The sequence below is a fragment of the Ursus maritimus genome, unplaced genomic scaffold, assembly GCF_017311325.1.
Source record: "Ursus maritimus isolate PB19 unplaced genomic scaffold, ASM1731132v1 scaffold_12, whole genome shotgun sequence".
Classification (NCBI taxonomy): domain Eukaryota; kingdom Metazoa; phylum Chordata; class Mammalia; order Carnivora; family Ursidae; genus Ursus; species Ursus maritimus.
In genome coordinates this window covers 69,963,847-69,990,446 of record NW_024423564.1, presented here as the reverse complement: position 1 = coordinate 69,990,446, position 26,600 = coordinate 69,963,847, and the positions used below count along the sequence as shown (strand labels likewise).

The 26,600-nt window shown below is 50.4% G+C and overlaps 1 protein-coding gene across 1 annotated transcript in view; it reads left to right on the top strand.

Annotated features, from left to right (window-relative positions):
* Positions 1-22,633, top strand: part of CFAP57 (cilia and flagella associated protein 57) — a 69,407-nt gene extending 46,774 nt beyond the window's left edge. Inside the window, exons 18-22 of the mRNA XM_008699332.2 lie at positions 4,270-4,386; positions 5,658-5,792; positions 5,883-6,026; positions 13,043-13,175; positions 22,419-22,633. Coding sequence (XP_008697554.2) covers positions 4,270-4,386; positions 5,658-5,792; positions 5,883-6,026; positions 13,043-13,175; positions 22,419-22,633 — 744 coding nt within the window. The remainder of the gene's footprint in view (positions 1-4,269; positions 4,387-5,657; positions 5,793-5,882; positions 6,027-13,042; positions 13,176-22,418) is intronic.
* The last annotated feature ends 3,967 nt before the right edge of the window (positions 22,634-26,600 follow it).

Here is a 26,600-nt window from a genome sequence, read left to right as displayed (position 1 = left end):
GGGGGGGGGGGGGGGGGGGGGGGGGGGGGGCGTATGCGAAGCTGCAGTGTTTGGACTTCATCTGAGGAGGAATGCGAAGTCAGGAAGGCTCTTGAGAGGAGAGCGGCGGCTTTAAGTGTGTGTTCTGGGAAGCAGACAGGATGCAGGTAGAGAGGAGAGATTAAAAGCAAGATCCACAGGATGAGGGCTCCTGAGAGGCCAGTGAGGTTCAAGGGTCCCCTTTCAGCCCCTCTGCCCCAGGCACGCTGCATCTCCTTAAGCACATTGCAGCTGACACGGGTCCAGGCTGATCTAAACTCGAATTCCTGGGGCGCCTGGGTGCCCCAGTCAGTTAAGCATCGGGCTCTTGGTTTCTGATTTGGGCTGAGGTCATGATCTTAGGGTCAAGCTCTGTGCTCAGCAGGGAGTCTGCTGGAGGATTCTCTCTCTCTGCCCTCCCCCCACCCCACTTCCTCCCCCCCCACCTCTGCCCCTCCCCCACTTGCGTGTCCCTGCTTTCTGCTTTCTCTCCGTCTCTCTCAAATAAATAAATCTTACCAAAAAAAACAAAAAACACTGAATTCCTGACTTCCCCTTCCTCCTGTTTCCTGTTTCTCAGTAAATGATACCACAATCCACCAGGTGCTTAAGGTGTAAGTGCAGAGTCTTCTTGATTCTTCCCTTCCCCTAACTGCTATATCCAAATGCTCGCCAGTGCTTACTGATGGACTTCCCAGAGACATCTCCAACCCAGCCATCCTTCCCCTCTGCTGCCTCCCCTGGGCCCAAGCCTCTGTCGTCTCTCAGCTGGACTTGACTCCAGCCTCCAGTCTGGTCACAGAGAGGCCACAGCAAACCTGTAGTGGTGTCCCCTCCCACCTAGAATAAACTCCACGCTCCTTCCTGGGGCCCCGCATGATCCAGGTGCTACCCCTCTCCAGCCTCGTCTCCAGGCTCCTTCCCCAGCGCCAGCCCAGAGGCTCTCTGACAGTTCTGCTCCCCAGCCATTGTCGCTGATTGTGCTGAGCAAGGATACAACCGTGTCAGAGAACACGCATGGCCTCCGTAGAACTGGATACCCAGGAACTGTGGTGGAGAAAAGTAAAGCCTTTTCTGTAGGAGACCCAGGAAAGGAGTCAGGTGCTGGAATCAGTCCAGGGCTAGAGTGTCCAGAGAGGGTATGTCCTTGTGGCAGTGGCTTTCTCCCTGGCCTCTGGGAAAAGGTAGGATGTCCCCAGCTGACCACAGAACTGCGTCATCTGGGCCTCCTGCCATTCTTGAGTGACTTCAGGGTCCAAAAATGGCCGTCCAAAAAACGAGCAGAGGCCCCACTTGCCTGGAAAGTGAATGTGCGGCAGCCCCGGGAAATCACCATCCCGTTTGCCCTCCTCATTTGTCCGGGAGATTTGCAGCTGGGTCAGTTACTTTCCACCCCAGCACACCTGAAGGATGACTCACTTTCCAGTCAGCAACTGGGCCACCCACGGCGTGGATTCTCAGCAGGGGGCATGATCCTGCAAGGCCCCTCCTGCCCCAGCCCCGTGCCAGTGGCCGCCAGGGCTGATGTCTGGGCCCCATTCCTTCCCCAGGGGCCTCTGACTCTGGGGCTTCCCTCTCAGGGTCAGAGACCCATTCGGCCCACCCACTGCGGGTCTCCAGTGAAGTTCCTTTTCCTACAAGAAGGAAGCTGTGAGCAGCTCTGGCTTGTTTGTGGAGCTGAGAAGCGTCTGTGAATGAAAATCTAATACTTCCTTGACTCAGGTACCTCCCCGCACATTTTCCAGCTTCTCTTTGACGAGGCAGGACTCCTTCCTAGGGGGAGTGTCCAGACCCTTGTGGTTCCACTTCACACGCTCGTTTACTCCTGAACCTCGGCATCTTTACGTTTGAGGGTAGATAACCCTTTGTTACGGGAGCTGCCCCACGCGTTGTAGCGTAGTCAGCGACGTCCCTGGTGTCGACCCGCTAGATGCCAGTGGCCGCCCTCCCCTTCCCCCCAATGTGACAACCAAAAATGTCTCCACATGTTGCCAGATGTCCCCTAGGGGGTAAAATGCCTCTTTCCTGCCCTTCCCCCCACTGAGAGTCACTGAATGTTAGGAGTCACACACAGAAAAGTAGATAGGATTTCCTCCCCAGCCAAAGTATGCTTGTTCCACACGCTGGCTTGTATCCTCACTGTCCAGCCAGCTGTTCAAATTCAGTGTCTTTCACAATTTTTCTATGAAATGGGTTATTCTTGTTCTCAGCATGTTTTGATGCTTTGCCTGTATTACTTCCTTTCTAACCTAATCTGTCGTCACTGGCTTCAGGACCGCAGAGGAAGAGGCAGAGCCAGCTGTAGGCCCTGAGACATGACCCTGGAGAGGCCCCTCTGTCTCTTCCAGCCACCGTTCCCTTGGTCTGGGCACCCTTGTGTCGCCTCCTGACCGGTCTGCCTGGCTCTCATCTTGCTTTCTTCAGTAGGACCTCTGCATCAGGCCGTGTGACCCAGCTCAGCCGACCTCTCTGGGCCCCATCCTCCTTCCTCACCTGCACCCGTCCTGCAGCCCCCTCACCCCCTCCCGACACCTGCAGCCTGCAGAGATACACCAGGCAGCCCACGCCTCTGGTCCTCTCTCTCTGCCTGGAGTTCTCCTTCTCCACTCTGACCTCCCATACCTGTTTGTCTCACAAAACCTGACTGAGCCTCCCTTTTCTGGGTGCCACCCTCTCGCTTCCTCCGTGCGTGCAAAGGGCACTTTCTACCTGGACCTTCCCTCCTGGCCCTCTACACCTGCAGCCTCTCGAAGACAGAAGCTTCTTCATCAGTTCCGTCTCCCCGGCCTGGGATGGCTGGCCAGCACTCTCCAGCGGACACGTTCTTTCTTGAGCTGCGCACTTCCCTACAACTGCCGTGTCCTCCGCCAGCACAGCACATTTATCTTTTCCCTCCTCTTCCAGAAGGCAGGTTGCTTCAAGCACCCCTGTCCTCCCTCACGGTGGCTCCCCTTTGCCTTCACATTTGCCGTGCACTCACTCATTCAGACAAGTATCTACTGAGCGGGCCTTCCCGCCAGGCACTGGGTCAAAGGGCTCTTCTGTCTATGCAGAGCGCTTCCAGCAGCGATGGTAATGTTCTACAAGCTGCCCCTTCGTGTCCAGAACATGCATGTGGCCGCTCGGGCTTCCTGAAACCTCAGAAGATGGTCAGGAGCTTCGGAATCTGACCAGAGGGCCTGGGATAGACCAGAGGGTCTACTCCATCCGGCCGTGGAAAACCCAGTGAACTAGCCTGTCTCCCCAAAATAGCGAACCTCTCCATTAACAGGAATACTCGTGTCCACCAGACTAGCTGCATCAATCCAACATCACCCCTTTGCTTTTGGCAGAAATTAGATCAACGGAGAGCTCACTTACACCCGGTCTCATCCTAGTCAGAAGCTCCAATTGTCATTCACATGTCTCTGGCTAATACAACGCAATAGTGAATTAAAAACAAATCTTTCAGAAGCTCATTGGTGGTTTCTTCCTTTTCTTTTGGAGACAAGATATTCTCCTCAGTTGTACTTTTAAGACCTTTTCAACAGAATGACTGAGGTGGGGATTCCTTAGACGGGGGATGCCTAGCTGCTGGTCCCTTACGACGTTCTGCTTTGGGATCGACTCTGATGGCTTTTGGCCCCAAAGGTCAAGATCCACTCACACGATTTCACAAGGTAGGCAAGGAAGGTGCTTCTCTGCAGAGCCCTGCCTCAGGTTCTAGGTTCCAGGCCTTGAGAGTTCCCCAGTAATAAAGAATTCAAGAAAACAAGGAAATCAGCATGGCTGAAGGAACAGGGATACTAAGAACAATTCAGAGCCTGGTTATAGAAACACATGGTCTGGCTTAATACATCCACCAAGGAGTCGGGGCTTTGGGGATGGCAAAGAGTGAAGAAGAAAGGTTTCAGGGTGTCCGACTCTTGATTTCAACTCAGGTCTTGATCTCAGGGTCTCGAGATCCAGCCCCGTGTCAGGCTCTGCACTGGCGTTGAGCCTGCTTGAGATTCTCTCTCTGTCTCTCCCTCTGCCCCTCCCTGCCCCACTCTCCTGTGTGCCCACTCTCTCTCTCTCTCTCAATCTCCAAAAAAAAAAAAAAAAAAAAAAAAAGGAAGAAGAAGGATTTCATTGCAGAGGACATAGGTGGGAGCTAGAAAAGAAACGCCCTGGTAGCTGGGGAAACATTCCCACTGAAAGGCTTCAGTTCTCAAATATAATTTGTATTCCCTTCTTTTCCTATTCTTGACTTTCCCCCCCTGTTCTCTGTAGATGGAGGCAGAACTGGAGCGTTTCCATAAGCAGAATGTGCAGCTGGAGCTGAACGTCACGGAATTGTGGCAGAAACTAAGAGCCACCAATCAGGAGATGCACAGAGAGAGACAGAAGGTGTGAGGATTTCGAAGTCTGGCAGATCTTGGCTTCAGGATCTGGCACCTGTCTGCAGCGGGCAGCTGGCTTCCAAGAGAAAGTGCCAGCCCATTGCTAAGATACGTTCCCATTTTAACTTGCTCTCCACTTGCTCACAGCCCTGCCTGGTTTCATGCCCATGCAAATGTACGTGACCGCATCCATCCGAGGCTGTGAGGACGTTGGGTAAAGAGCTCAAGGGGATGGGAAGCCAGTTTCCTAAGGATGCTCACGGCATGGGCTTGTTTGGCCTGGGAAGGAATATGCTCAGGCCATTTGTAGGCAGCGGCAAAAGGTTTTGACTCTCAAAACCAAACCAAAACAAAAACATGCTGAAGCTAAGAAAGCCTCAGAAATGTAAGTAAGGCCAGAGAAATTAGTAGGGTAAGAAACGTCGCCCAGCTCCCATAGCCAAGTAGTACGCTCAGAGCCAGCACTGGGAACTAGGACTTCTGGTCCTGGGCCAGGACTTGGCTGCACCCCCCCCAGCACAGGGCCCCCCATGTTTGTTGAATCGGATTGATTTTTCCATCCTCCACATTAAGCATTGACTCTGTACTAGGTCAGACTAGAGCGCGCAGAGCCACCAGTGTGAACGACGCAGACCCTGCCCGGAACAGGTGGCTAGGTGATCCGTGGTGTATGCATAGCAATCGTGGGCAAGATGAGAGGTTATGATATGTGAACAAAGGGCTATGGCAGCAAAGAGAAAGGAGAGACCCTCCAGGTGGGGGGTATGGGAGGTTGGGTATCAGAGAAAGCAGCCTCGGGCCCAAGTATGCAGATGATACCGTTCTGCCCGATTTGGCCAAGTTTTTGCTACCCACTCACAGCAGCCATCCTGCCTGTCAGGAAAGACACCCTGGGTGAGCTCAGAAGGGGGACAGGGAAGTGCTGGCCCTGGGACCTGCAAGAGAGAAGCAACAGTATCCATCTTGGCTCAGAAAGGAATGGGGGGACCACTCACACTTCCTTTCATCTTTTAAGGCCTGTGGTCCTGAAAGGAATCTAGAGCCAATGAAGGAATCTTCTAGGTGGCCTTTTAAAGATGAAGATATTTGGGCAGGGCACACGGGTGTTAGTCCCCCTCTCTGCCTGTTGGCTGTGTGCCCAGCTAGGTCTCTGTGTCCACCGTGGGCCCCGGCAGCCAACCATGAGCCCCAGAGGAGGTGTCTCTCATCCTCCTGCTGCCATCTGCCTTCCCCCTGGAGAGCCCCTGGGGTGCCAGAAGTACGTGCCTATGGTTGCAGGACCGGAACTTGGAGGCGTTGGTCAAACGGTTTAAGACCGACCTTCACAACTGCGTGGCGTATATCCAGGAACCCCAGCTCCTGAAGGAGAAGGTCCGAGCTCTCTTTGAGAAGTACGTGCAGCGGGCAGACATGGTGAGCCCCGCGCCCCTTTTCCCCCCCCCGCACTCACCTGCTCTCCCGGGTCCCCCCCTCCCTCCCTGAGAAGCCCTTCTGCCCCATCAGGTAGAGATCGCGGGGCTGAACTCGGACCTGCAGCAGGAGTATGCCCGGCAGCGGGAGCACCTGGAGAGAAACCTGGCCACTCTCAAGAAGAAGGTGGTCAAGGAGAGGGAGCTGCACCGCACTGACTACGTCCGCATCATGCAGGTACGGCTGGCTCCTCAACCGTCCAGGGGACCACAGCTTTCTCTACAGCCTTCTCTTTCACTCCTCTCCTCTGCCTTCCCCGAGCTTGACCTGGCTGAGGCCATGGCCTGGGGCCCCTCCAAGCTCTTCTAGGCGCTCCCTTGCTCACCCCTGCCCCGCCAGTGCCCGTTCGTTTCTACCCCCATTCCTACTCCACAGGCACCCTTGCTTTATCCAAGGCGGTCCTGTGTCCGGCCTCCCGTCTCCTCGCCCCCTCTGACCCTCCATCCACATGATTTTGGTTAGTACTCCCGAGTCACTCTCTCCTCTCTTCTGTGGTTTCCCACTCTCGCTCCACTTTACTTTGTTTTGCTGCTTTTCATGCTGCCACTCGAATCACATGATCCCGCCGTGGCCAGCTCCCTCTGAACACACCCGTCTCCACCTGCCTCATCTGCCTTTTCTGGTGCCTCAGGTCCCTTCCCTTATCTCTCAGGTCCAGAGCCAACCCCACCCACAACCGTGTTGGCCCTACTCTGATTTACGGAGCTGCCCACGCCCACCTCCCAGGATCCCTCAGAGGCCTGTGCAGAAAGCGCTGACCCCATTACTGCCGCCTCCACTCGCACACGTTATCAGCACTGCCAGTCAGGACTCTGCTGCCAGATTTCTGTTTGAGTATCAGTATCGTCTGAGGCAATTAATGCGATTTAATATCAAAAGAGAACAGCAGAATCACATTTATAAGGCACATACCTTTTTATGTTTCTATTTCTTTAATGCTATAATTATAATACGGGAATGGGGATGGGCTGCAGTTGGATTGAAACAAACCTGTTCCCAACTCAGCCAGTCCCTACCTTGGTGAGCAGAGCACAGGGCGATTCAGGCCAGACCCAGGCGTGGCGGGGCTCGGGCGATCCTACAGCCAGCCCCTGCCTCAAAGCCGCCCACCCTGTCAAACCACTGCCCTTCTCCTGGGCCACGAAAGCAGTCAGAAGCCCAGAGGGAGGAGTGCATTCCACTGGTGGGACCCTTTAGGCACCAGCAGCTGAGACACATAGCCACGGCTAAGGGTCTCAAGGACCCCAGGCATGGAGAGCCCGCCAGCATTCTGGAATGCAGTGTGCTGGGCAGTGGGACCGGGGCGACTTCGGAAGCAGTTGGCAGCTGGTGACATTGCTGAGCTTTCGTCTGCACCCTGCCACCAGAGCACAGGCCTAAAGGGTCCTCTGGGGGTGGGGTCCCTCTCTCCACACCAAGCAGATTAGAGTAAAGCAAACGTCAGTCCTGGAAGAAGAAGGAAAAGGAAAGACCACAGGCTAGCCCGGTGGCAGGAAGCCACTCAGGACAGGCATAGGTCTTCTTTTGCTCCCGGGGACCCCAAAGGGCACGTGCCCACTTCTGCTGGGCAGGGTGAGAGGGTGGAGGGAGCAAGGAGACACAAGCAGGGCTCCTGCCCAGCCCTGCCCCTCCCTGATGGCTGGCAGAGGGAGCTGTCAGCCAGGGGAATTCCCTGGCACAGAGCTTTCTCCAGCAGCTTTGTAACCCTGTGTGCTGTGGAACCCTGTGGATCTGTAGACGGTTCCCCCAGACAACTGCAGGGGGCCAGAGGGGGCCAGGAGGCAGGGTTCTGGGGCCCCACCCCTTAACCAGGGAGACTCCTTGCTTACAGTAGGCTCTAGGCTCGGTGTCAGATTTTGTTTGGAAGAAAGGAAAGGAGGAGGGAGGGAGAGGGAAAGAAAAGGACAAAAGAAAGGGAGCAAGAGGAAGAGGAAGAAACGTTGTCAAAGCCACTGTTTTCATTCGGAAAAATGGTTTCCTTCTTTGATCTTCAGCTGAAGGAGAGGGGCCAGGCCAGGACCAGGCAAGGTGTCAGGGCAGCAGAAACGAGAGTGCGCACCGTCGGTCTAGACCTGGGTTATCCTGCCCCAGCCACTCTTACCGGGAGACCTGGGGGAAATCCCTTAGCTTCTCCAGGGGCCTCCTTCCCTCTCCGTAAGACGGGGGGAAGTACCCACCTCAGCAAGTTAGGCGGGGATGGAGTGCGATGACTAACCAAGCACGAGGCCCTGGCTGGTAGGGAGCAGGTGCTCCCAAATGCCCTCTCCCTTCCGGTCCTCCCACCTAAAGACCTACTGGAGAACCAAGGCAGGAGTCAGTGGGACAGCCTGGAAGGCATCCCAGCAAGGACCAGGGCTGCCTGGAGACTGGGGACATGCCTTGCCCCCGTGCCTTGCCCCCGTGCCTTGTTGTGTGGGTAAGAACCTGCCTCTGCCGGCGCCAACACCCTGGCACTTCCGTCCAGAAAGGCAAGGGAGGCCAGGGCAGAACCCCAGAAAAGGAGGTCACTGTCTCATTTATATGTTCAGACAGGAGCGCAGGGCCTCCGCGCTCGCTCTCCAGCATGCTTGCAGGTAGGAAGGTAAGAGTCGCTTTGAATACGAACAACTAGCACACACGTTTTATTCATTCAGGACACAGTTTTGAGGGCTGCTTACCAGCCAGGCTCCATGCTGGGCCACGGAAGATTCCAAGATGAATGTGATAATATGCCTGCCCTCCACAGCTTCTGCTAGGAAACCAGATACAGACAGTCCCTGCTCAGTACAGTCTAAGCAGTGCCCTGGGCCTGTCAGAGAAGCAGGCTTCCACGCAGGCAAGAGACACTCAAGCTGGGCCTTAAAGGGGAATAGAGGTGGTCAGGGAGCAAGTGGGGGAAGAGCCATCCAGACAGAGAGAGAGAGAACCCCCGAGAAGGGAAGAGTGAGGCGTCTGGGGTGTTTGGAGACCCAGGAGTCCACAGAACTTCCTTTATCACAGAACTCGGGGGCAAGGAGAAAAAAGCCCACTGGAAAGTAAGTAGCTTAGGGCCACTTGCGAGAGCTTTCCCGGCCACACCAAGAAGCACAACGTTTCTCTCAGACGCAGGTGCCACCCAAGGTTGAAGCAGGTGTTAGCGGTTTTGAAACAATCACCTCGGTTGGCAGGTGGAGAGGCTGGTGGGGAAAGGCCGGAAACCCCTTGAGAAGATGGCTGCCCATTAAGGGGAGACGAGAAGGCCTTGGAAGGGGCTAAGTTGTGACATTAGAAGACAATTCAGAGTAGAAATGATGAAACGTCAGGTCGGATGTGAGGGGAAGGTTGAAAGGAGCAGAGAGATGCCTCATTTGTGCAGTTAGGCAGATGGCGATCCCACCAACGGTGGGTTCCAGAAAGACGCCCCTGATGCAGGGCTTCCAAGGTCATGGAATAAACACGCCGTCTGCATTTTCCGCGCTGCCAGGCACGGCCATATTCTTAAAGGTGTCATCATAGGGAAGGCCAGTAGGGGGTGCTATAGGCATTCCCTTCCTTCTCCCTTCTGGGCGGAAGGCTCTGTCAAGGTCAGTTCCCGCCCCTCCACCGAAGGCAGTCCTGGACAGCTCAGTGTGGCCCTTTTGTTTAGAAGGTTTTCTATAGAAATGGACATTAGCATTCCCCCAGCCGGTCATACATACCCCAAGACCTGACACTTGATGGACCCCAGGTCACATTTTTCCTGCAGCAGAGGAGCTGGCGGGGGAGGCTGGAGGATTAGAGGGGCTTTTGTAGGTGGTGCTGACTGAGGAGGGACCGGAACAGAAGACTCAGCAAACCTGTTGCGTCCACATTTGAAGCTCACACAGCTGCCCAAAGCATATATGGTCGACCTCAGTGTGACCTCTGGACTCCTCCGAACACAGACCACGCCAGAAAGCACTCCGTAAGGAGCCAAACTTGTACTTTTGGGGGACTTCCATGGCGTGTTGGAATGGGGTGATGTCAAAGAGAGGTGGAAAGTGGAGTCTGGGAGGCACCCATCCTAGACGTAGACACAACCAGATTCAAATCCCAGCTGTACCGCTAGGAGCTGCCTTGGCCTCAGTTTGCTCATATGGAAATGAGTCTAATAATACCCTCTTACGTCATAAGGTTTCATGGGGCTTAAACGAGTTATCGTATGCAAAATGTTTGATGTGGTGCAGGGGCCCAATCAACACTTGGACTTATGATTACTCTTGTCGTCGTCGTCATCATCATCAAGCACTCAGTGCCTCAAATCCTGCTTGCTCCCTTTCCTGTCCCCCACCTCCCTAGGGAGCCTCTCTCACACTGGGCGAGCACCCCTCTTCAGACTCTCATGGCGTCTCTAGCACTGGATCCAAGCTGGACCTCCCGTGTCCGCCACAATGACCAGTGCACAGTAGGCTTTCAGGAACTGGTTCTTAGGTGATTTTTATGCATGAGCGAGTGAATGAATGAATGAACAAATGAATGAACAGAACCAGGAACCGGCCCACATTAAGTCATGGGTCTCAATCACACTCTAACAGGGACTGGGTCACATCCTGGAGGCCCATTTAGATGGCAGGCATCATGGAGGTGTCCAAAGCAGGCAGTGGGGTTAGAAACAGGCATTCACACCGAAAAGTACCAGGACCCTGAAGCCCCCATCATGGTAGCAGGGCTGTCGAGGGTGGAGGGGTGGGGAGACAATAGGGCAAGGGCTCCACCTGGAGCCCTTACGGTAGCAGAGGGGAGAGATGCTGAGAGCTGGTTACAAATCACAGCAGGAAGGGTGAACATGAGACCCAGTGCAGACACAAAATTGGTAGGACTTAGTGACAGAACGGATGGAGATGACCAAGAAGAACTCAAGCTGGAGCCGGAGAGGACTGGCCAAAGGGCACCTTCAACGGTCTCTACTCTTCATTCTGATTATTATCCTTTATTGGATGAGGCAAGCAAAGCGAAGCTAAGTGACACCCATGAAGAGGGGGAGTGGAGAGAGCCCCTGTTCCTGCCGCCCTGCTGAGTCGCCTTTCTGTCTGGTCTCCCCCGCCCGACCTTTACCCCCTGGTTTGTAATTTCCTTGTTAGTAAGAATCTCATCTTCTTTAGCTTCATATCTGCTGCGTTAGTTATTCATTTGCTCCCCATCCCACAAATATTTATTGAGCGCTTCTTACATGCAAGGCAGAGTCCAAGGTCTTAGAACCAAATACATCCGTATTTAATCAAGCACGTATGATAGAAGAGTCAGCGGGGGGGGGGGGGGGGGGACTGGCAGCAAGTTTTGCTGGAGAGCATCTGGAAAGGAAATGTGGGAGTTTCATCACGAAGGCCTGGGTTGCTTAAAAGAGTAAAAGATCAGATGGAGAAATCTGCTGACTTTATAGAAAAAAAAGGACAAAGCCCAGCCTGAAAACAAGGGATCAGCAATAATTGAGCATTTTATCCGAGAGAATTTTTTTTAAATGAGGAATACTAAAATTAAGTCATATACTGAAAATCTGAAAGTATATCTGATATGCTCAGATAAAGAGGCTCCGGAGGGAAAGAATATGTTAGGATGTCTCCAGTTCAGGCACTGCTCCCACTTGGGCTCTGCAGGCATATCCCCCTAACAGAGAAGTGGTTGTCATGGCTCATGGACAATAGTGCTTGGAATCACCCTGTTCTCTGGGCTGACTCCATGCTTCCCACTATGGAGAGTGTCCCAAGTGGCGGTGGTCCCTGGCACAGGTCTGTTTCATGTAGATTTGGCCTGCATTTGCTTTTTTTGGTACTCTGACCCTCAAGGGCTTTGCTGCCCACAGATGGTCTGGCCCTCAGGCTGGCGGCGGCATCTCTTAGGAGCTGGTTCAAAATGTAGACTCTTAGGACCAGCCCCAGCCAACTGAGTCAGAAGCCACAGTTAACAGGATCTGAAGGTGATTCCTTTGCACTGTCCCACGAGAAGCAGTGCCGTGGACAAGCCAAGCACAGAATATGCTAAGAGCAAAGTAGCCAGTCCCTCTCTGGACCCATGGTGACAGGTGCACCTCCAAGGAGCCACTCTCAGTGCCCTCAGGCTGAGGTGTGGGAAGGGTAGAGAGAAGCGACTGCTTGGTTCCAGGTGCAGCGCCCCCGCCACAGGGCCCCCAGCAGGCTCTTCATCCTCGCTCCTCTGTATGTGCCTCTCACTTTGTGTCCGGGGATATAGAACTGCTATAAGTCCCCCCGCACCAGCCATGTCCTGTTTCCGTGTCTTTCCCGTGCTGTTCCAGTTGTGTGTGACCCCCTTTACCCTCTCCTTGGTAACTCCATGCAGCCTCAGCCCAGGGATCAGTTCCTAGGAATCCACCCTGGTCATTCAGGCAGGGTTAAGTGCCTTTCCTCTGTGCCCCGCCCCTCCATGACAGCAAGGTGGCCACCATGCTCAGCGACACCCAGATCCCCCACTAAACCCAAGACTCTTCAAGAACAGAGGCCAGATCTTACTTTCTATATACCTCAGGATCAGCACTGTGCCTGGTCCATAGTAAGTATTCAAAGAAATATTGGATGGGTGGGTGGGTGGATGGGTGATGGATGGATGGATGGATGGATGGATGGATATTTGTCAAACACAAACAAGAGAAGTGGATTGTCAATGGATATAGCAAATGTTCATTATTCGTTTGTTTTGTGTGCTCCTCACTAAACAGTATGATGCTGAGGGCAGAAACCATTTCTTATTTCTGTCTGTATCCCAGGGCCATAGCAGATACCATATAAATGTAGGTCCAACAAATGAATGGGGAAAAATGAATAAAGTATAGCACAGTACTTAAGAGCTCAGAGCTCTGGAGCCGGACTGTCAGAGTCAGAATCCTGACTCTGCCACTTGCCTTGTATGTAATTTGGGCAAGTTACATAACCTCTCTTATGCCTCAGTTTCCTCTTCCATTAAATCGTGATTATAATAGAATTTCCTCCTAGGGTTATTATGATACTTCATTCAACCCATATAAAGTGCTTAGAAAAGCATTGTTGTTGATGCCGGAAAGGGTCTGGATGGTTGGGAATGGCACACTCTGTCTGTATCTTATGTTGCCAGAGTCCACCTTGAGAGGTTGATCCGTGAGCTAGGATGAGGACTTGTATCCCAGTAGAGGAATCTGAGTCCAGGCCCAGCCCCGTCTGTTCCACACACCCTCAGCCCACTGATCACTCATCCACCCATACTCACTCTCTCTTCCTTCTTTTCTACAGGAAAATGTCTCCCTGATCAAGGAGATTAATGAGCTCCGCAGGGAGCTGAAGTTCACCCGCTCCCAAGTCTATGACCTTGAAGCAGCTCTGAAACTGACCAAGAAATTCCGACCACAAGATGTTCCAGAGACAGGTAATGTCACAGTGGCCAAGGGGGATGAGCATTGGGATCACGGGACCAATGGTGGCCACAAGGAGGTCTCCCTTTGGCTTCCAAGGCTACGTTTCTCCAGAGTCCTTCTGCATCAGACCACATCTACCCCATGGCCTTACATCCGGTATCCAAAGGACCTGTGAGGCACTTGCCACAGCCAGACAGGTGCAGGACCAAAAACCTAGGGGTTAGCTACAGTTGTAGAATTCAGAATTTCCGAGTTTAGAAAGAGCGTGCTATATACTGCATATTACATAACATCCCTAGAGGAGTCCGAGGCAGGGCCCTGAAATCAAACACATTCGGATTTCTGTAGTGAAACATGAATATTCACGCTGAACTTCATAAATTTTAAAATGCTTTACATTTTTAGAGCTTTTGGCACTTTAGGATTGAGGATAAGGGATTGTGGACCTGTGCAATTAAAATAGGAACAAAAAGAAAGATTAGAAATACTCAAATGGAAAGGGGAAGGAATGACATTAGAAATATTAAATGAGTTAGTTACTGCAATTACAACCTAACGTTGCTCTGAATTTCTGACAGCCAAGGCAAAAGGAGAAACAGAGAAACATGACAGTTTACATAGTCTTCATTTATGGCAAAAGGAAGGTTTGGAGGTTTTTTCCTGGAGAAACTAAACCTTTCCCTCACACGAAATTTTGTAAGAAACTTAACACATGAATCCTTATGAAAGGGATGTTGAATAACACAGTGGACAGCGTCTAATTGTATGTCTTCAGACAACTAAAAAACATTCGTCAGGTATCCATTTCTTATCTGGACAGTCAATAAAGACAGAGTATAGGCATTTCCATGGAAAATTAAGTCAATGTGGTTCGAATATGTTGTTTTCTAGTGGTTTATGTTCAGGAATAGAGCTTAGAAACCTTGACGAATGGAAACCTGCCATGGCTGTGGACTGAGTCCTTCCAGTATCGTCATCCCATGTACTACGGTCACGTAAGAGGCTATCACTGGGAGAAGGTGACTGAAGTATACGCAGGAACTCTCTGTACTATTTTTGTAATTTCTTGGGACTCTTAAACTATTACAAAATTATACATATAATTGTGTTGTCTCATCTACCCTTTTCGTTAGAGTCGAGAAGTTGAGACAAGAGTAAACTCTCTGATTAGTACCTGAAGTGACAATATTTGGTCTAAAGAATTGACATCACAGCACAGTATGTGTTACAAAGGTTGAGATACTTAACTTCTTGGAGATGAAGGGAAAGCGTAGATGCCTGTGAACAACTGCAAAGACTCTCTTTAGAAAATATTTCAAATATGCCCAAGTGTCCTAGCAAATAATCAACTGAGACCTCCTCAGGATACTATATGATATAGCCAAGTTCTTCTTATTACTATTGTTGACATTTTCAGACATATACAAAAGATGAGAGAAAAGCCTAATGAATTCCCATGAATCCATTCCCCGGCTTCAACAAGTATCAGTTCCTATCACTCTTGCTTCATTGGTATCCACAGTCCCTAGTTATGTCCTCTCCCATCACCGTGGATTATTTTGAAACAAACCCAACATCAGATCATTTGTGTGATACAGATTTCATTTGTAACAGTTGAAGACAGGTTTTACCAACTGTCTGCTTTGATCATGAAGAAGCTAAGTCTGACTTCTAATTTTGAACATGGGGCCTCATGTTCAAAAGGATACAAGACAAGTTAGCTCAAAATGTATTTCTTCAAGTTGTGTAAGATTGACCAGTTCAGTTGGTTTTTAAGAAGTCTTTATATGGGGGCGCCTGGATGGCTCAGTCAGTTAAGTGTCTGACTCTTGATTTCAGCTCAGGTCATGATCTCACAGTTATGAGATAGAGCCCTGTGTTGGGCTCCATGCTCAGCAGGGAGTCTGCTTGAGATTTTCTCCCTCTGCCATGCCTCCCCCATAAAATAAATAAATAAATATTTTGAAAAAAGAGAGTTCTTTATCTGAACGGGACAGGTTGCCATCCCCAAACCACTATTTTCGTTTGAGCAGCATTTATATTAAGTTTTCATTCACAGAACAATTAACTAACAGGTCTAATAGACACACCTGCATGTTTTTCAATTATTAAACCATATAATTAGAACTTCTGAATAAAGATGGCTAATTAGAAACCTACTAAAATGGCATAAATAAACCATATGATCAAAGAAAACACAAAAGGAAGAGATACAAAATTTTCAAAGTGGAAAACGGATAGATATGTGGTAACTGACTTCATAGACTCGTAGGCCAAAAGTGGGGAACCTAGAAGAAACCTAATGTACAGCACAGAACCTCCCCAGGGCTCAGGAATTAGCAGAAGCAGATATCTCAGGAAGTAGGGGTGAACATGGGGCTAAACACGAGGGAAAGTCTTTAAGAAGCTGTTAGATCTACCTGGTATCCAATACGATGGCTAAAAATAGATGGATCAGGTCCGCCATCATGAAAGCCCCAAAACCAGAGAACAAAGGAAAAATTCTTCAAACTTCTAAAGAGGATAGGGGGAAGTTTCATGCAAAACACCCAAAATCCCAATTGCAGGACACAAAATCAACAGACAAAAATCAGTTGCATTTTTATACACTAACAATGAACAATCCAAAAATGAAATTAAGAAAACAATTGCATTTCTAATAACATCAAAAAGGACAAATACTCAGGAATAAACTTAACCAAGCTGGCAGAAGAGTTGCACATTGAAAACTACCAAACATTGCTGAAAAAAATTAAGGCACCAATAAATGGAAAAACATCTTCTGTTTGGAAGACTTAATATTGTTAAGATGTCAATACTACCCAAAGCAATCTACTAATAGTACAATCCCTGTTGGAATCTCCATTATTTTTTTTGCAGAAATAGAAAATCCATTCCAAAATTCGTATGGAATCTCAAGGTATCCCAAACAGCCAAAACAATGTTGGAAAAGAACAAAATTGGAGGTCTCACACTTCCTGATTTCGAAACTTACTGCAAAGCTACAGTAATCAAAACAGTGTGGTGTTGGCCTAAAGACAGACGTACAGACCAGCGGGATAGAGTAGAGAGCCCAGAAATAAGCCTTCACATACATGGTCAAATGATTTGCAACACAGGTGCCAAGACCACTCAATGGGGGAAAGGACAATATTTTCAGCAGATGGTGCTGGGAAAACAGGATACCCACATGCAAAAGAATGAAGTTGGACCCTTACCTTACATCATATACAAAAATTAACTCAAAATAGACCAAGGACCTAAATCTCAGAGCTAAAACTATAAAACTCATAGAAGAAATACAGGAGAAAATCTTTATGACATTGGGATATGGCAATGATTTCTTAGATATAACATCAAAAGCGCAGGCAACAAAAGGAAAAAAAATAAACTGGACTACATCAAAATTTAAGATTTCATGTATCAAAGAACACTTTCAGCAAGAGTGAAAAAACAATCCGTACAATGGGAGAAAAATATTTGCAAGTCGTATATCTGATAAACAACTGAGATCCAGAATAAATTTAAAAACTCCTACAACTCAACAACAACCAAAAAAAAATTTTTTTTGGTGAGCAAAAGACTTGCATAGACAAATATGCAAGGAAAACATGCAAATGTCTAATAAGCACATGAAAAGATGCTCAGTAGAAATCATCAGAAATATGCAGTTTTTGTTTTGGAAAGAGATAAAATGTGCACGCGTGTGTGCACACGTGGAGGGGGAGGAGCAGAGGGACAGAGAGAATCTTAAGCGGGTTCCATGCTCAGCATGGAGTCCAACACAGGTCTTTGATCTCATGACCCTGAGATTATGACCTGGAGCTAAAATCAAGTCAGATGCTTAACTGACTGAGCCACCCAGGCACCACAGGAATGTGCAAATTGAAACCACAGTGAGATACTACTTCATGCCCATGATGACCACTGTTCTCAAAAAACAAAAAAACACACACACAAAATCAAAACACTTGCAACGGTTGGTGAGGATACAGACAGGAGAAGGAAGAGAGGGAAGGAAGGAACAAGGAAGGAATGGAGTCAGATCAATATAGAATGAACTGGGTTGCTATAAGCTACCTAGTGGGGGAAACCTACCTTACAGAGAGAGAGGTGAGATGAGTATCTGTCAGTCTTGGCTCTGGATGAAGGAAAGAAAAAACACGAGAAAAGATCTCTCCCTGAGAACTCCTAACCAAAAGTCCACACTCAGGCAGGTTTAAGTCCAGAATTTACACTTAATTTGTGGCTCAACACAACCTTGGCTGAGGATTTAGTTTAACTGGTAGTGTCCCCAGGTTCCAAGCAGAAGCAAATGCAAATTTTCTATGGAAGACTACATTTTGAACCCAATTGTCAGAGAATTTCTATAGATAATGTTCTAAGGAACATGAACTCACAATCGAAAATCACTAAATACAGGAGGAAATAAATCACCATGAGTGAAAAACAACAAAAGTATCAAACTACAGAATAAAATCAACAAAGACCATAGATGGAATTATTAAAATAAGAATATTTAATATGTTTAAAGAAATAAAAGAGAAATTTGAAAATAAGACAAAAATAAGAGTTTCCCAAAATTGACTAGGTAGATTTGAAAAAAGAACCAAAAATACTCCTAGAAATGAGAACTATAGGTTGCAATTAGCCTCAATGGACAGGCTGAAAATGGGTTAGAGGTATCTGAGAGGAGACTTCGTGAACTAAGAAATGAAGAAACTACCCAGGTTGTAGCCCAGAGGCACAAAGTTGTAATAAAAGACAAAGAAGATGGGATGGGATAACCTAATCTTGTCTAACTGAAGTCTGAGAAAGAGAGAATGAGGAGAGGAGACATTATGATAAAGAATAGTTGAAAGTGTTTCAGAATTGATGAAAGATGACGATCGTCAGGTCCAGGAAGGCCAACAGATCTCAAGCTGGACAAATAAAAAGAAATCTGTATCTAAACTGCAGAAAACCAAAGACAGAGATGTTAAGAGCAGCCAGAGAACAAATAGATTGCATAAAAAGGAATAACAATTCAACGGATACCTGATTTTCCGAGAGCAACTGTATAAACCACATAGAAATTGCAAAATAGTGTCTTCAAAGTGCTAGGAGGTAATAACCGTCCCCTGGAGTTACGTAACTGGTGAAACACAAGAAAAAAAATTTTTTTTACAAACAAAAACTGAGAGAATTTGTCACCAACAAAACCTAATTAAAGGAACTTTTAAAGAATATATGTCAGGAAGAAAAATTACTCCAGAGGGAAGTCTGACAACTGTATAAAACAACACTAACAATGTCTAAATCGTGGATTAAAATACCAAGACAGAACTAAAACACTGAGCATTTAACCAGGGGGATCAAAGCTAAAGCATTCTAAGTCTTGTATTGTTTTGCAAGAAGGTAAATATACTGATTTACTTTGGACTCTAAGTTAAATATGCTCGTTAAACTTTTTAGGATAACTATTAAAAAAGAAAAGAGTGTATATACCTCCCAAACCAGTAAAGGGGAAAACCCCCTAAATTTTGAAAAGGCCAAAAAGAAAAGGAAAAAGTGACATCAACATAAAATGCAAATAAAACAGTAGAAATAAATGCAAATGTATTAGTAGTCACATTCTTATTTCCCATCGTTTAAAATCAGAACTCTATCTCCCAAAGGAAGCTTGCGGGCAGGATGCAGAGAGGAGACTGCCTAGCCCCGGTAGACGGCAAGGTCAGAGCAGTGCACGAACCAAGAGGGCACGGGGATATGAGGAACGAGGTGGGGACAGGGGCCGTGAGGAGAGCCCTGACGTGGCCCAGCCGTGGAGGCAAAGGACAGGAGGGTTTACACACCACAGCACATGGAAGAAGGTCCATCAAATGGGGGCTCTGTAAGACTGAACCAAACCCTGAGGAGCAGACAGGTCGTTATCAAAGGGATGAGAGAGAACTGGGGCAGTGAAGAGAAGAAAGAAGAAAAGCCCAGCCCATGCCCCAAGATGTTCACAGACCAAGGAAGGAGACAGAGGGGGAAACAAGGGCCAAAGCCCCACATTGGGCGCACCAGACCATCTTCCGTGTGAACGGGTCTCGGGAGGGAGAGCTGCACCCCTGGGAACATTCATGGACAGTGTCACCCAGGCCAGGGATGTTTCAGGAGACAACTGCTTCTGGAGGCCAGCCAGCAGCCAGCAGCTGTGTCAACCCTGAGCTGACTGACGGATCTGGAGTGTCCGATTCCCCATCCCTTGCCTGTTAGGGTACCCCTCATCCAGTACATCCCAGTGCCCAACCTCTGAGGTCCATTGACCTCACCCAGTGATTGCAGAGCCTAGAGGACCTTAAAGCTACGATCTGCATCAAGATCCTTCCAGCACCTGGTGAAGCACTGGGACAAAGAGAGGATGGTATGGTCAGTGGCAGGACAGAATAAGGAAAGTTCCACGTGCTGGAATATTTCCAGGCTCAGTCTAGTACATCCTCCAGGACTGTGGCCTCACAAACACAGGTTGGATCTCTCTGGGCAACAAGACAATAATTGAGTAAGTGTAAAGGCCAGTGCGGAGGGCACAAAGTTCAGTCCAAAGGCCATGCTGGTAACCAGGAAAGAGGAAGTAGCTAAGGGAGCAGGTGGAGAGGCAAACGAAACTAGGCAGAGGCAAGTGACACAGGTGGATGGGCTTGTAGGCTTGGGTGTACTGTACCTTCCCAAGGGTGCTGCTCTCCCCAGGGACAGGCCACAGCTTGACCGAAAAGGTGGTTATCAGGGGCAACCAGTAGCAGCAGCAGGATGAAGTGTCAAGAGCCAAAAAAGAAGAAATACTAAAAGATCAAGAGCCTGGACATTGCCAAAAAGAAGAAGAGTTGAGGAGCAAAGACAAGAAGAGAAGAGTCTAGACTTCTCTTAGGAAGAGTGGGATGAGTCAAGCAGTCTGAATGCTGGCCCCATCTTCAGACCAATTAGAAGCCTAAGGCAAGGCTGGCCACTGCGCGTTGCTGACAACTTGCTCCTTGCAGGACTCTCTCCCTTGGCTTCCAACACGGGTTCTTTTCTAGGGTTAACTTCTGCTGTACAGGGAAGAGGTTGGCAGTGGGTAGGAAAGAGACCGCGCTTCTGCTGCGAGAAGCCTGACTGGCAGTTGGAGACCCAGACTGTGAGCGAGGTCGGTGTCGATGTCATCTGTGAGGAGCGGAGGAGAGGATGGATTTGGCAGTAATTTCTTGGATGTGACATCAAAAACACAGGCCACAAAAGAAAAAATAGACTACGTAAAAATGGAAAACTCACGTGCATCAAAGGACGCGATCAACAGAGTAGAAGGGCAGCCTGTGGGGTGGGAGAAAATCTTTGCGAATCATACACATGATAAGGAGTCAGCGTCCGGAACAGGGGACGAGCTCCCGCAGCTCAGCAGTAACAACACAACCAGACTGAAACATGCGCGAAGGACTTGAACAGACATTTCTCCAGAGAAGATACACAAATGGCCCACAAGCCCATGAGAAGATACTCAACATCACTCAGCATCAGGGAGATGAAATCAAAGCCACGGTGAGGCACCGCCTCACACGCATGAGGTCGGCCGCTCTCAAAACGAAGCAGCCGAGGAGTGCCGGCGGGGATCTGGAGAGTTTGGGACCTTAGCGCGCTGTGGTGGGCACGTGAAACAGTGCAGCCACACGACAGCGCAGTTTCTCAAACATTGCAAGCAGAGGTATCATATGATCCAGAAACCACTTCTGGGTATATACCCAAAAGAACTGGAAGCAGGGTCTCAAAGAGATAGTTGTACCCCCATGTTGATAGCAACATTATTCACAGTAGCCAAAGGCAGAGGCGACCCAACTACTATCACTGGATGAAGGAATAAACAAAACACGGTATGTACATGCAATCGAATATTCTTCAGCCTTAAAGAGAAAGGATTTTGACACGTGTCGCAACCCAGATGAAACCTGAGGACATCGTGCCAAGTGAAATAACCCAGACGCACAAAAAGACAGATACTGTGAAATTGTACTTATCTGACGTTCCTGTCGCATCACGTTCTTAGAGACGGAAAGCCGAGTAGAGGCGTGAGTGTTCTTGCAAGAGTTCTGGAGAATGATTGCATAACAATGTAGATGCACTTAATGCTACTAAACTCTATACTGAAAAGTGGTAAGATGGTAAATTTTATGTTATTTTTGACCATAATTTTCTTTAAAGAGTTGGGGTGAGGACAGGCCAATGCTCAGAAGCACAGCGGAGCGGGGGAATGAGAGTTCACTGACTACAGGCAGGAAGGTCATCTGGGGCTAGAAACAGAGAATTTGAATCCCATGTGCAGCACACAACAGGCCAGGTGTGAACGGAGACACTGGGTGGTTGGATAATCTCAGATTCAGGCTGTGGGGGCACACAGGGCAGGAGGACAAAGCATCTAGAATATCGAAGATGCTGTCAAGAAAATGGCAGAGGAAACCCACGTTGGGTCTAACTGGACAGAAAAGGGAGTGAATCTAAAAGGAACCCATTCGGTAGGTAAAAAATGGAATTGTCCAGGAAGAAGAGATCTACAGTCAGTCAAAGAGCAGAAATCTTGAGCAGAAGGCAGTGAGAGAGGTGATACTGGAAGGGTGGGCTACACAGTAGAGATTTAAAGGTGCGGGGTCCTCGGTCTGGGAGGGAGAGAAGCCACAGAACGGGTGCCCATGTGGCATGGAGGCCAAGGACGCGAATGCTGAGAGTTCAGCCTGTGGGGCCAGGGAATGGGATGAGCCACGGACCCTCTCTCATGGACACCGGCATTGTGTGGGATGATGGCAGCACCCGAGGCAGGAGGATAGAGTCGGGGGAAAGTCCTCAAGGGGCATGAGTGAGTGGCCAGCCCAGGAGGCGTAGAGAGGGGTCTGCCTTCTGGAGCAGGGGTCTTACGTGAGGAGGAGGACTGGGGGGTCTGGAAGCCAACCTAGGTCAGCAGGAGAGTGCCACCCTGCTTGGGGAGTGGGGAGCAGGGGAATAAGCAGAGTCCGCTGGAGGGGCCTGGAGCAGGCAGACTGGGGGGCTCAGGAGACAGGCTTTCTCACTCTGGAGGGTCTCCTCATTTCTCCGTCTCTGCCAGACGGTGAAAGGGCCTGTGCTATCCCCAGCATCTGGGATTGAGTGTCTGTCCCTTAGACGTGCTCAATAAATCAGGGGACAGAAGGGAAGAAGAGGGATAAGCTGGTTTCAGGAAAGCTTTGCAGCAGTCTAGTAACAGGCCCACAGTAGTCCTGCTCTGTGCCTTCCAGTGTCTGGAGAGGACATGCCTGGCGTCGCACCCACCATGAGACTGAATGAGCAAGAAGAAACCGGGCGAATCATCGAAATGCAACGCCTAGAAATCCAGCGCCTCAGAGACCAGATCCAAGAGCAAGAGCGGGTGCCGGGCTTCCACCCCCTCGCTGGAATTCGGCTTCCTTCCCTGGTCCAGTCCGAAGTGGACTTTGAGGTGCAGACCAACTGATCCCCTCTGGTGAGCCATCGGCAGGTGCCCCTGTGCCTCTGTCCCCAGCCGACCCCGTGCTGTCCCTCCAGTCCCTGTGGCACTGGCCACTCCAACCTCTCTCTCCTGCCCTGGGGAACTTGGGACATGGGCAGAATAAAGATGTTTGCCCACAACCATGTCCAACTCTCTGTTTAGCCAGGGAGCCAGGGAGGGGGTAGGGAAAGAGGGGACCCTGAGGACTAGGGGGGCCCCAGCTCGTCCAAAGCCATCGCTGCTTGTCGCTGTCCAGGCACAGGGCTGCCTGTCACTGTGGAGACCACACAGTGGACTTGGTCCTGGCTTCCTGCTGCCCCTCTACTCTCTCTGGGCCTCCCGGGTACGGCTGCCTACACCCCACCACAGTGGCCAGCTCATCCCCCCTCAGACCAGTGTGTACCCAGCATGTCCGCTGCCTTCTAGGTGACTGGGTCCAGGGAGGAGGAAAAAATTGAGGCACCCTCTGATTGATTCAACCACAGAGACAACCCATGACATCCTCATACCCGGCAGGGGGGATACGAACAGACTTCTTTCCGAACTAGCATGTTAGCTTTATCTTTGCAGAAGAAACTATTTTGAAATAGGGTCAGGGAGGTCAGCAGAGCCAGATGCTGCAAGGTCTTGAAGGCACATTACAGAGATGACACTGTCCAGAGGCCAGCACAAAGCCACCAAGAGTCCCTGCCCTCCACTCCCAGGCTCTTGCCACACTGGCTTCCTTTCAGTTCCTATAAAAGGTCAAGTTCTTCCCTGCCTCTGGGTCATTCCACATACTATTCTCTCTGCCTGAAACGCTCTTGTCCCACACCTCTCTCAGTGAACTTCATCCTTCAGATGGTAGTTGAAATGCCACTTCCTCAAGCAGTCCCTGATCCCTCCCTCCACCATCTAGCTTACACGCGCCATATTGCTTTCCTACCTAACCCTCACTCTAACGTATCCATTTGAAGGTGTGATACTACCTCTCCCGCTAGGCTCTCGGTTCCGTGCGTGCAAGGGCTGGGTCTGTTTTTAAAGTTCCCTGCGTGTCCGGGTGGAGCATTGATGGAGGGACCCCACACGAGGCTGGGGGTTGGGGGGGGGGCATGCTATGGCCAACCATGAGTAAGAGGACAGCTTCCGGGCCCCAGATGGTGGCAGTGGAGGTGCAGAGCCGTGAATTCTTCTGCCTTTGGGACCGAGGGTTAGCCCAGCACAGGGAGAGGGAGAAAGACTCACGAAGAAGGCGTGCCCAGAGCAAACTGGGCTCTTCTGCGGGCCAGAAGGACAGTCACTGTGGCTAGGATGCAGCAACATTCCAAGGACAGGGTTTTCCACCTAAAAATGCCCTAGAATCAAGACCTCATATCTCACCTCCAAGACGGGCCACAGGTTACAGGTGAGGAAATCAAAACCAAGAAGGGTGAAATTGTTGGCACAGGCTTGTCCTGGCGGGGTCAGGATTGTGTCAGAGCTGCCAGCGGCCCCCACATTCCAGCCCCTTTAAGCCTGCCCTGGAGAAGCCCTGAACTGGATCTGGGCCAGGTGGTGGAGGTGACAGGTGTGGGACGCCAGTAGAGTCTAGACCAGGAGAGGGAGCTGACGCCTCCCGCGCTAAGCTCACCTGCGCTGCTGGCTGGCTGGCTGGAGTCCAGAGGCTGGGAGAGAAGCGGAGGCAGAAGCTCACAGCCTGGCACTGGGGCCTGCAGGGGACGGGGTGTTTGCTCAGCTGCCCGGCAGGGGGCGGCGGGGGGGCTGTTCTGGAGCCGGAAGTCCAGGCTTGCTGTTTTGTGCAGGTCTCCATCTCGCAATAACCAATGTTGTGGCCGTACTGGCCCTTGGGGTTCTTACCATGATTCCAAGGCGCCCTGCAGCAACCACTATCAGGGAACTTGGAAAGGAAGGTTTATCACTTAGGGGAGCTGCAAATGACACCTCCGCCACACAGCAGGTGGGGGGGGGAGAGAGGGAGGAAGAGAAAGCAATCTCACAGGCCGCCCTATTGGGGTTGAGTGCGGGGGTCTACGGTTTCCTGGGCTCACTGTTTAAAATATAAAAGTGGGAATTTAAAGGGTAGGAAGCGGGGAGAGTGGCTCAACTGGTCAGTTACTGAAATGAGCCAAGATCTCTGAGACAGAGAAGCCTGGTGGCTGGCGATGTGTTCTTTGAGAGAGTTCTCTCTGAAGTCAGCAGACCGCTGAGCTCAGGCACTTGCATAACAAAAAGAAAAGTTACTGCCAGAGCTTAGCCACACCAGTTTACCTCTCCGTTTCCCTCTGGTGCTCCTACATCCAGCCGCGGGGTGGCATTGACTGAGTGGCTCCTGCATAGACCTCACTCCGCTTTGTCTATCCTGTCTCCATGGGGAGCTTTTCACCCCACTGGTGAAGCTCCCCCTTCACAGGGCCCCTACAGCCTGATGACCCATTGACAGAGTGGGCCTGGCAGTCACCTCCTCGGCAGGACCCGCTGGTCACCCAAGTGGCTAGGCATTTGGCATACAGACTCTACTCTCGTTCTGGTTGCAGTCCATTGTTAAACTCCGGGGACTCGTTCATTCATGGCGTGACAGCAGTGCTCTGGGAGACCGCCCTCTCTCCAGGCCTCGGACAGCCGTTGGCTCCCCTGCCCTTTAGAGTCTTGGCATCAGCTGTGCCCAGACAATGTGAGCTGCCCAGCGGAGCCTCTTCTGCCTTCCTGTTCTCCGCACTGAAGACCCTGCCCCATGGGAGTCTGTAGCGTTACCATCTACCTTTCCCCACTGCTTTTTACACAAAGCATGACCAGCCGCTACCAAACAGCTGCTCCCAGGACGTGCTTGAGGGGCCCTGGTGGGCCTGGGAATAGCTGTGTGTCCAGGTAGGGCTCCCTTGCGATCATTGCTCTGGATTGGAGTGAGAGGTTGGAGAGAAGGATGTCAGGCCCAGGAGTGGGGTTCATTCTTCCTAAGCTCTGTGGGGGTAAGCTCCCCTAGACTGTTGGAAGTTCAGGGGCCTGCTTACGCTTTGAACGGAGCCGGCCAGGTGAGCAGAGACAAGGGACTAACCTGCTGTGCCAGGCAGCGGGAAGAACTAACATCCCTGATCGCCTACGATGACCAGTCACGGGCAAGGATTGGTATTTACGCTCATCTAGTGTGTGTCACGTGGTGGGACTCGGCAGGGTGGCAGGTGTAGACTGGGACTCACCTAGCACCTCCTCTGTGTCCTGATGGAGTAAATGTATCACAACCGGGACTGTGAGAGTCTAGTTCTGAGCAGGAAAACTATGGAAGCCCTTCTTGAGCTCCAGGTAACAAAACCCAACTCCAGCCAGTTTCAGCCGAAAGGGAAAGTTGATCATCGGGCTGGGCAAGCGGGTGAGGGTGGGGGTGGTCTCAGGGCAGAGAAAGGACCAGCGCCTGGCTAAAGCCACCCCTCCCTCTCTCGTCCTTGCCCCTTTCCGCAGACCAGTTCCCATGCCTAGTTTGGCTGGCAGAAGGTGCCTCAGTGTCTCATTATACCCATTCCAAAGCTGAAACGAAACATGTAGTCCGATTTTAAATTGCCAAAAGAGAAGTATCTTTGGTCTTGCTTGAGGCTGGGGCTCGCCTCTAGCCATACCCAGGGGGATGGGTCACAACACGTGATCCTGGTTGCTGGGGTTCATCCCTGGGGTGAAGGCGGTCATTGTGAGAAGGGCAGACACTTCAAAAGATGTCTCTCTGAGGGAATTGTCACTCATGGAGCATGGGGGTTGGGGGGGATGGCTAGAGCTGCAAACTGCTTTACACCTCTTGCCCTCCAGGAGGCAGGGACCGCACCTCTTTTGCTCATCACTGTGTCTCCAGCACCTGGCACAGCACCTGGTGGGAACACAGAGAAAGGAAATAGTAAATGTTTGCTGGAATTAATCAAGAATATAATTATATTATTTAATCACACACACACACAACTATTTAGGCTAAGTCCTGTTGTCCCCATTTTAC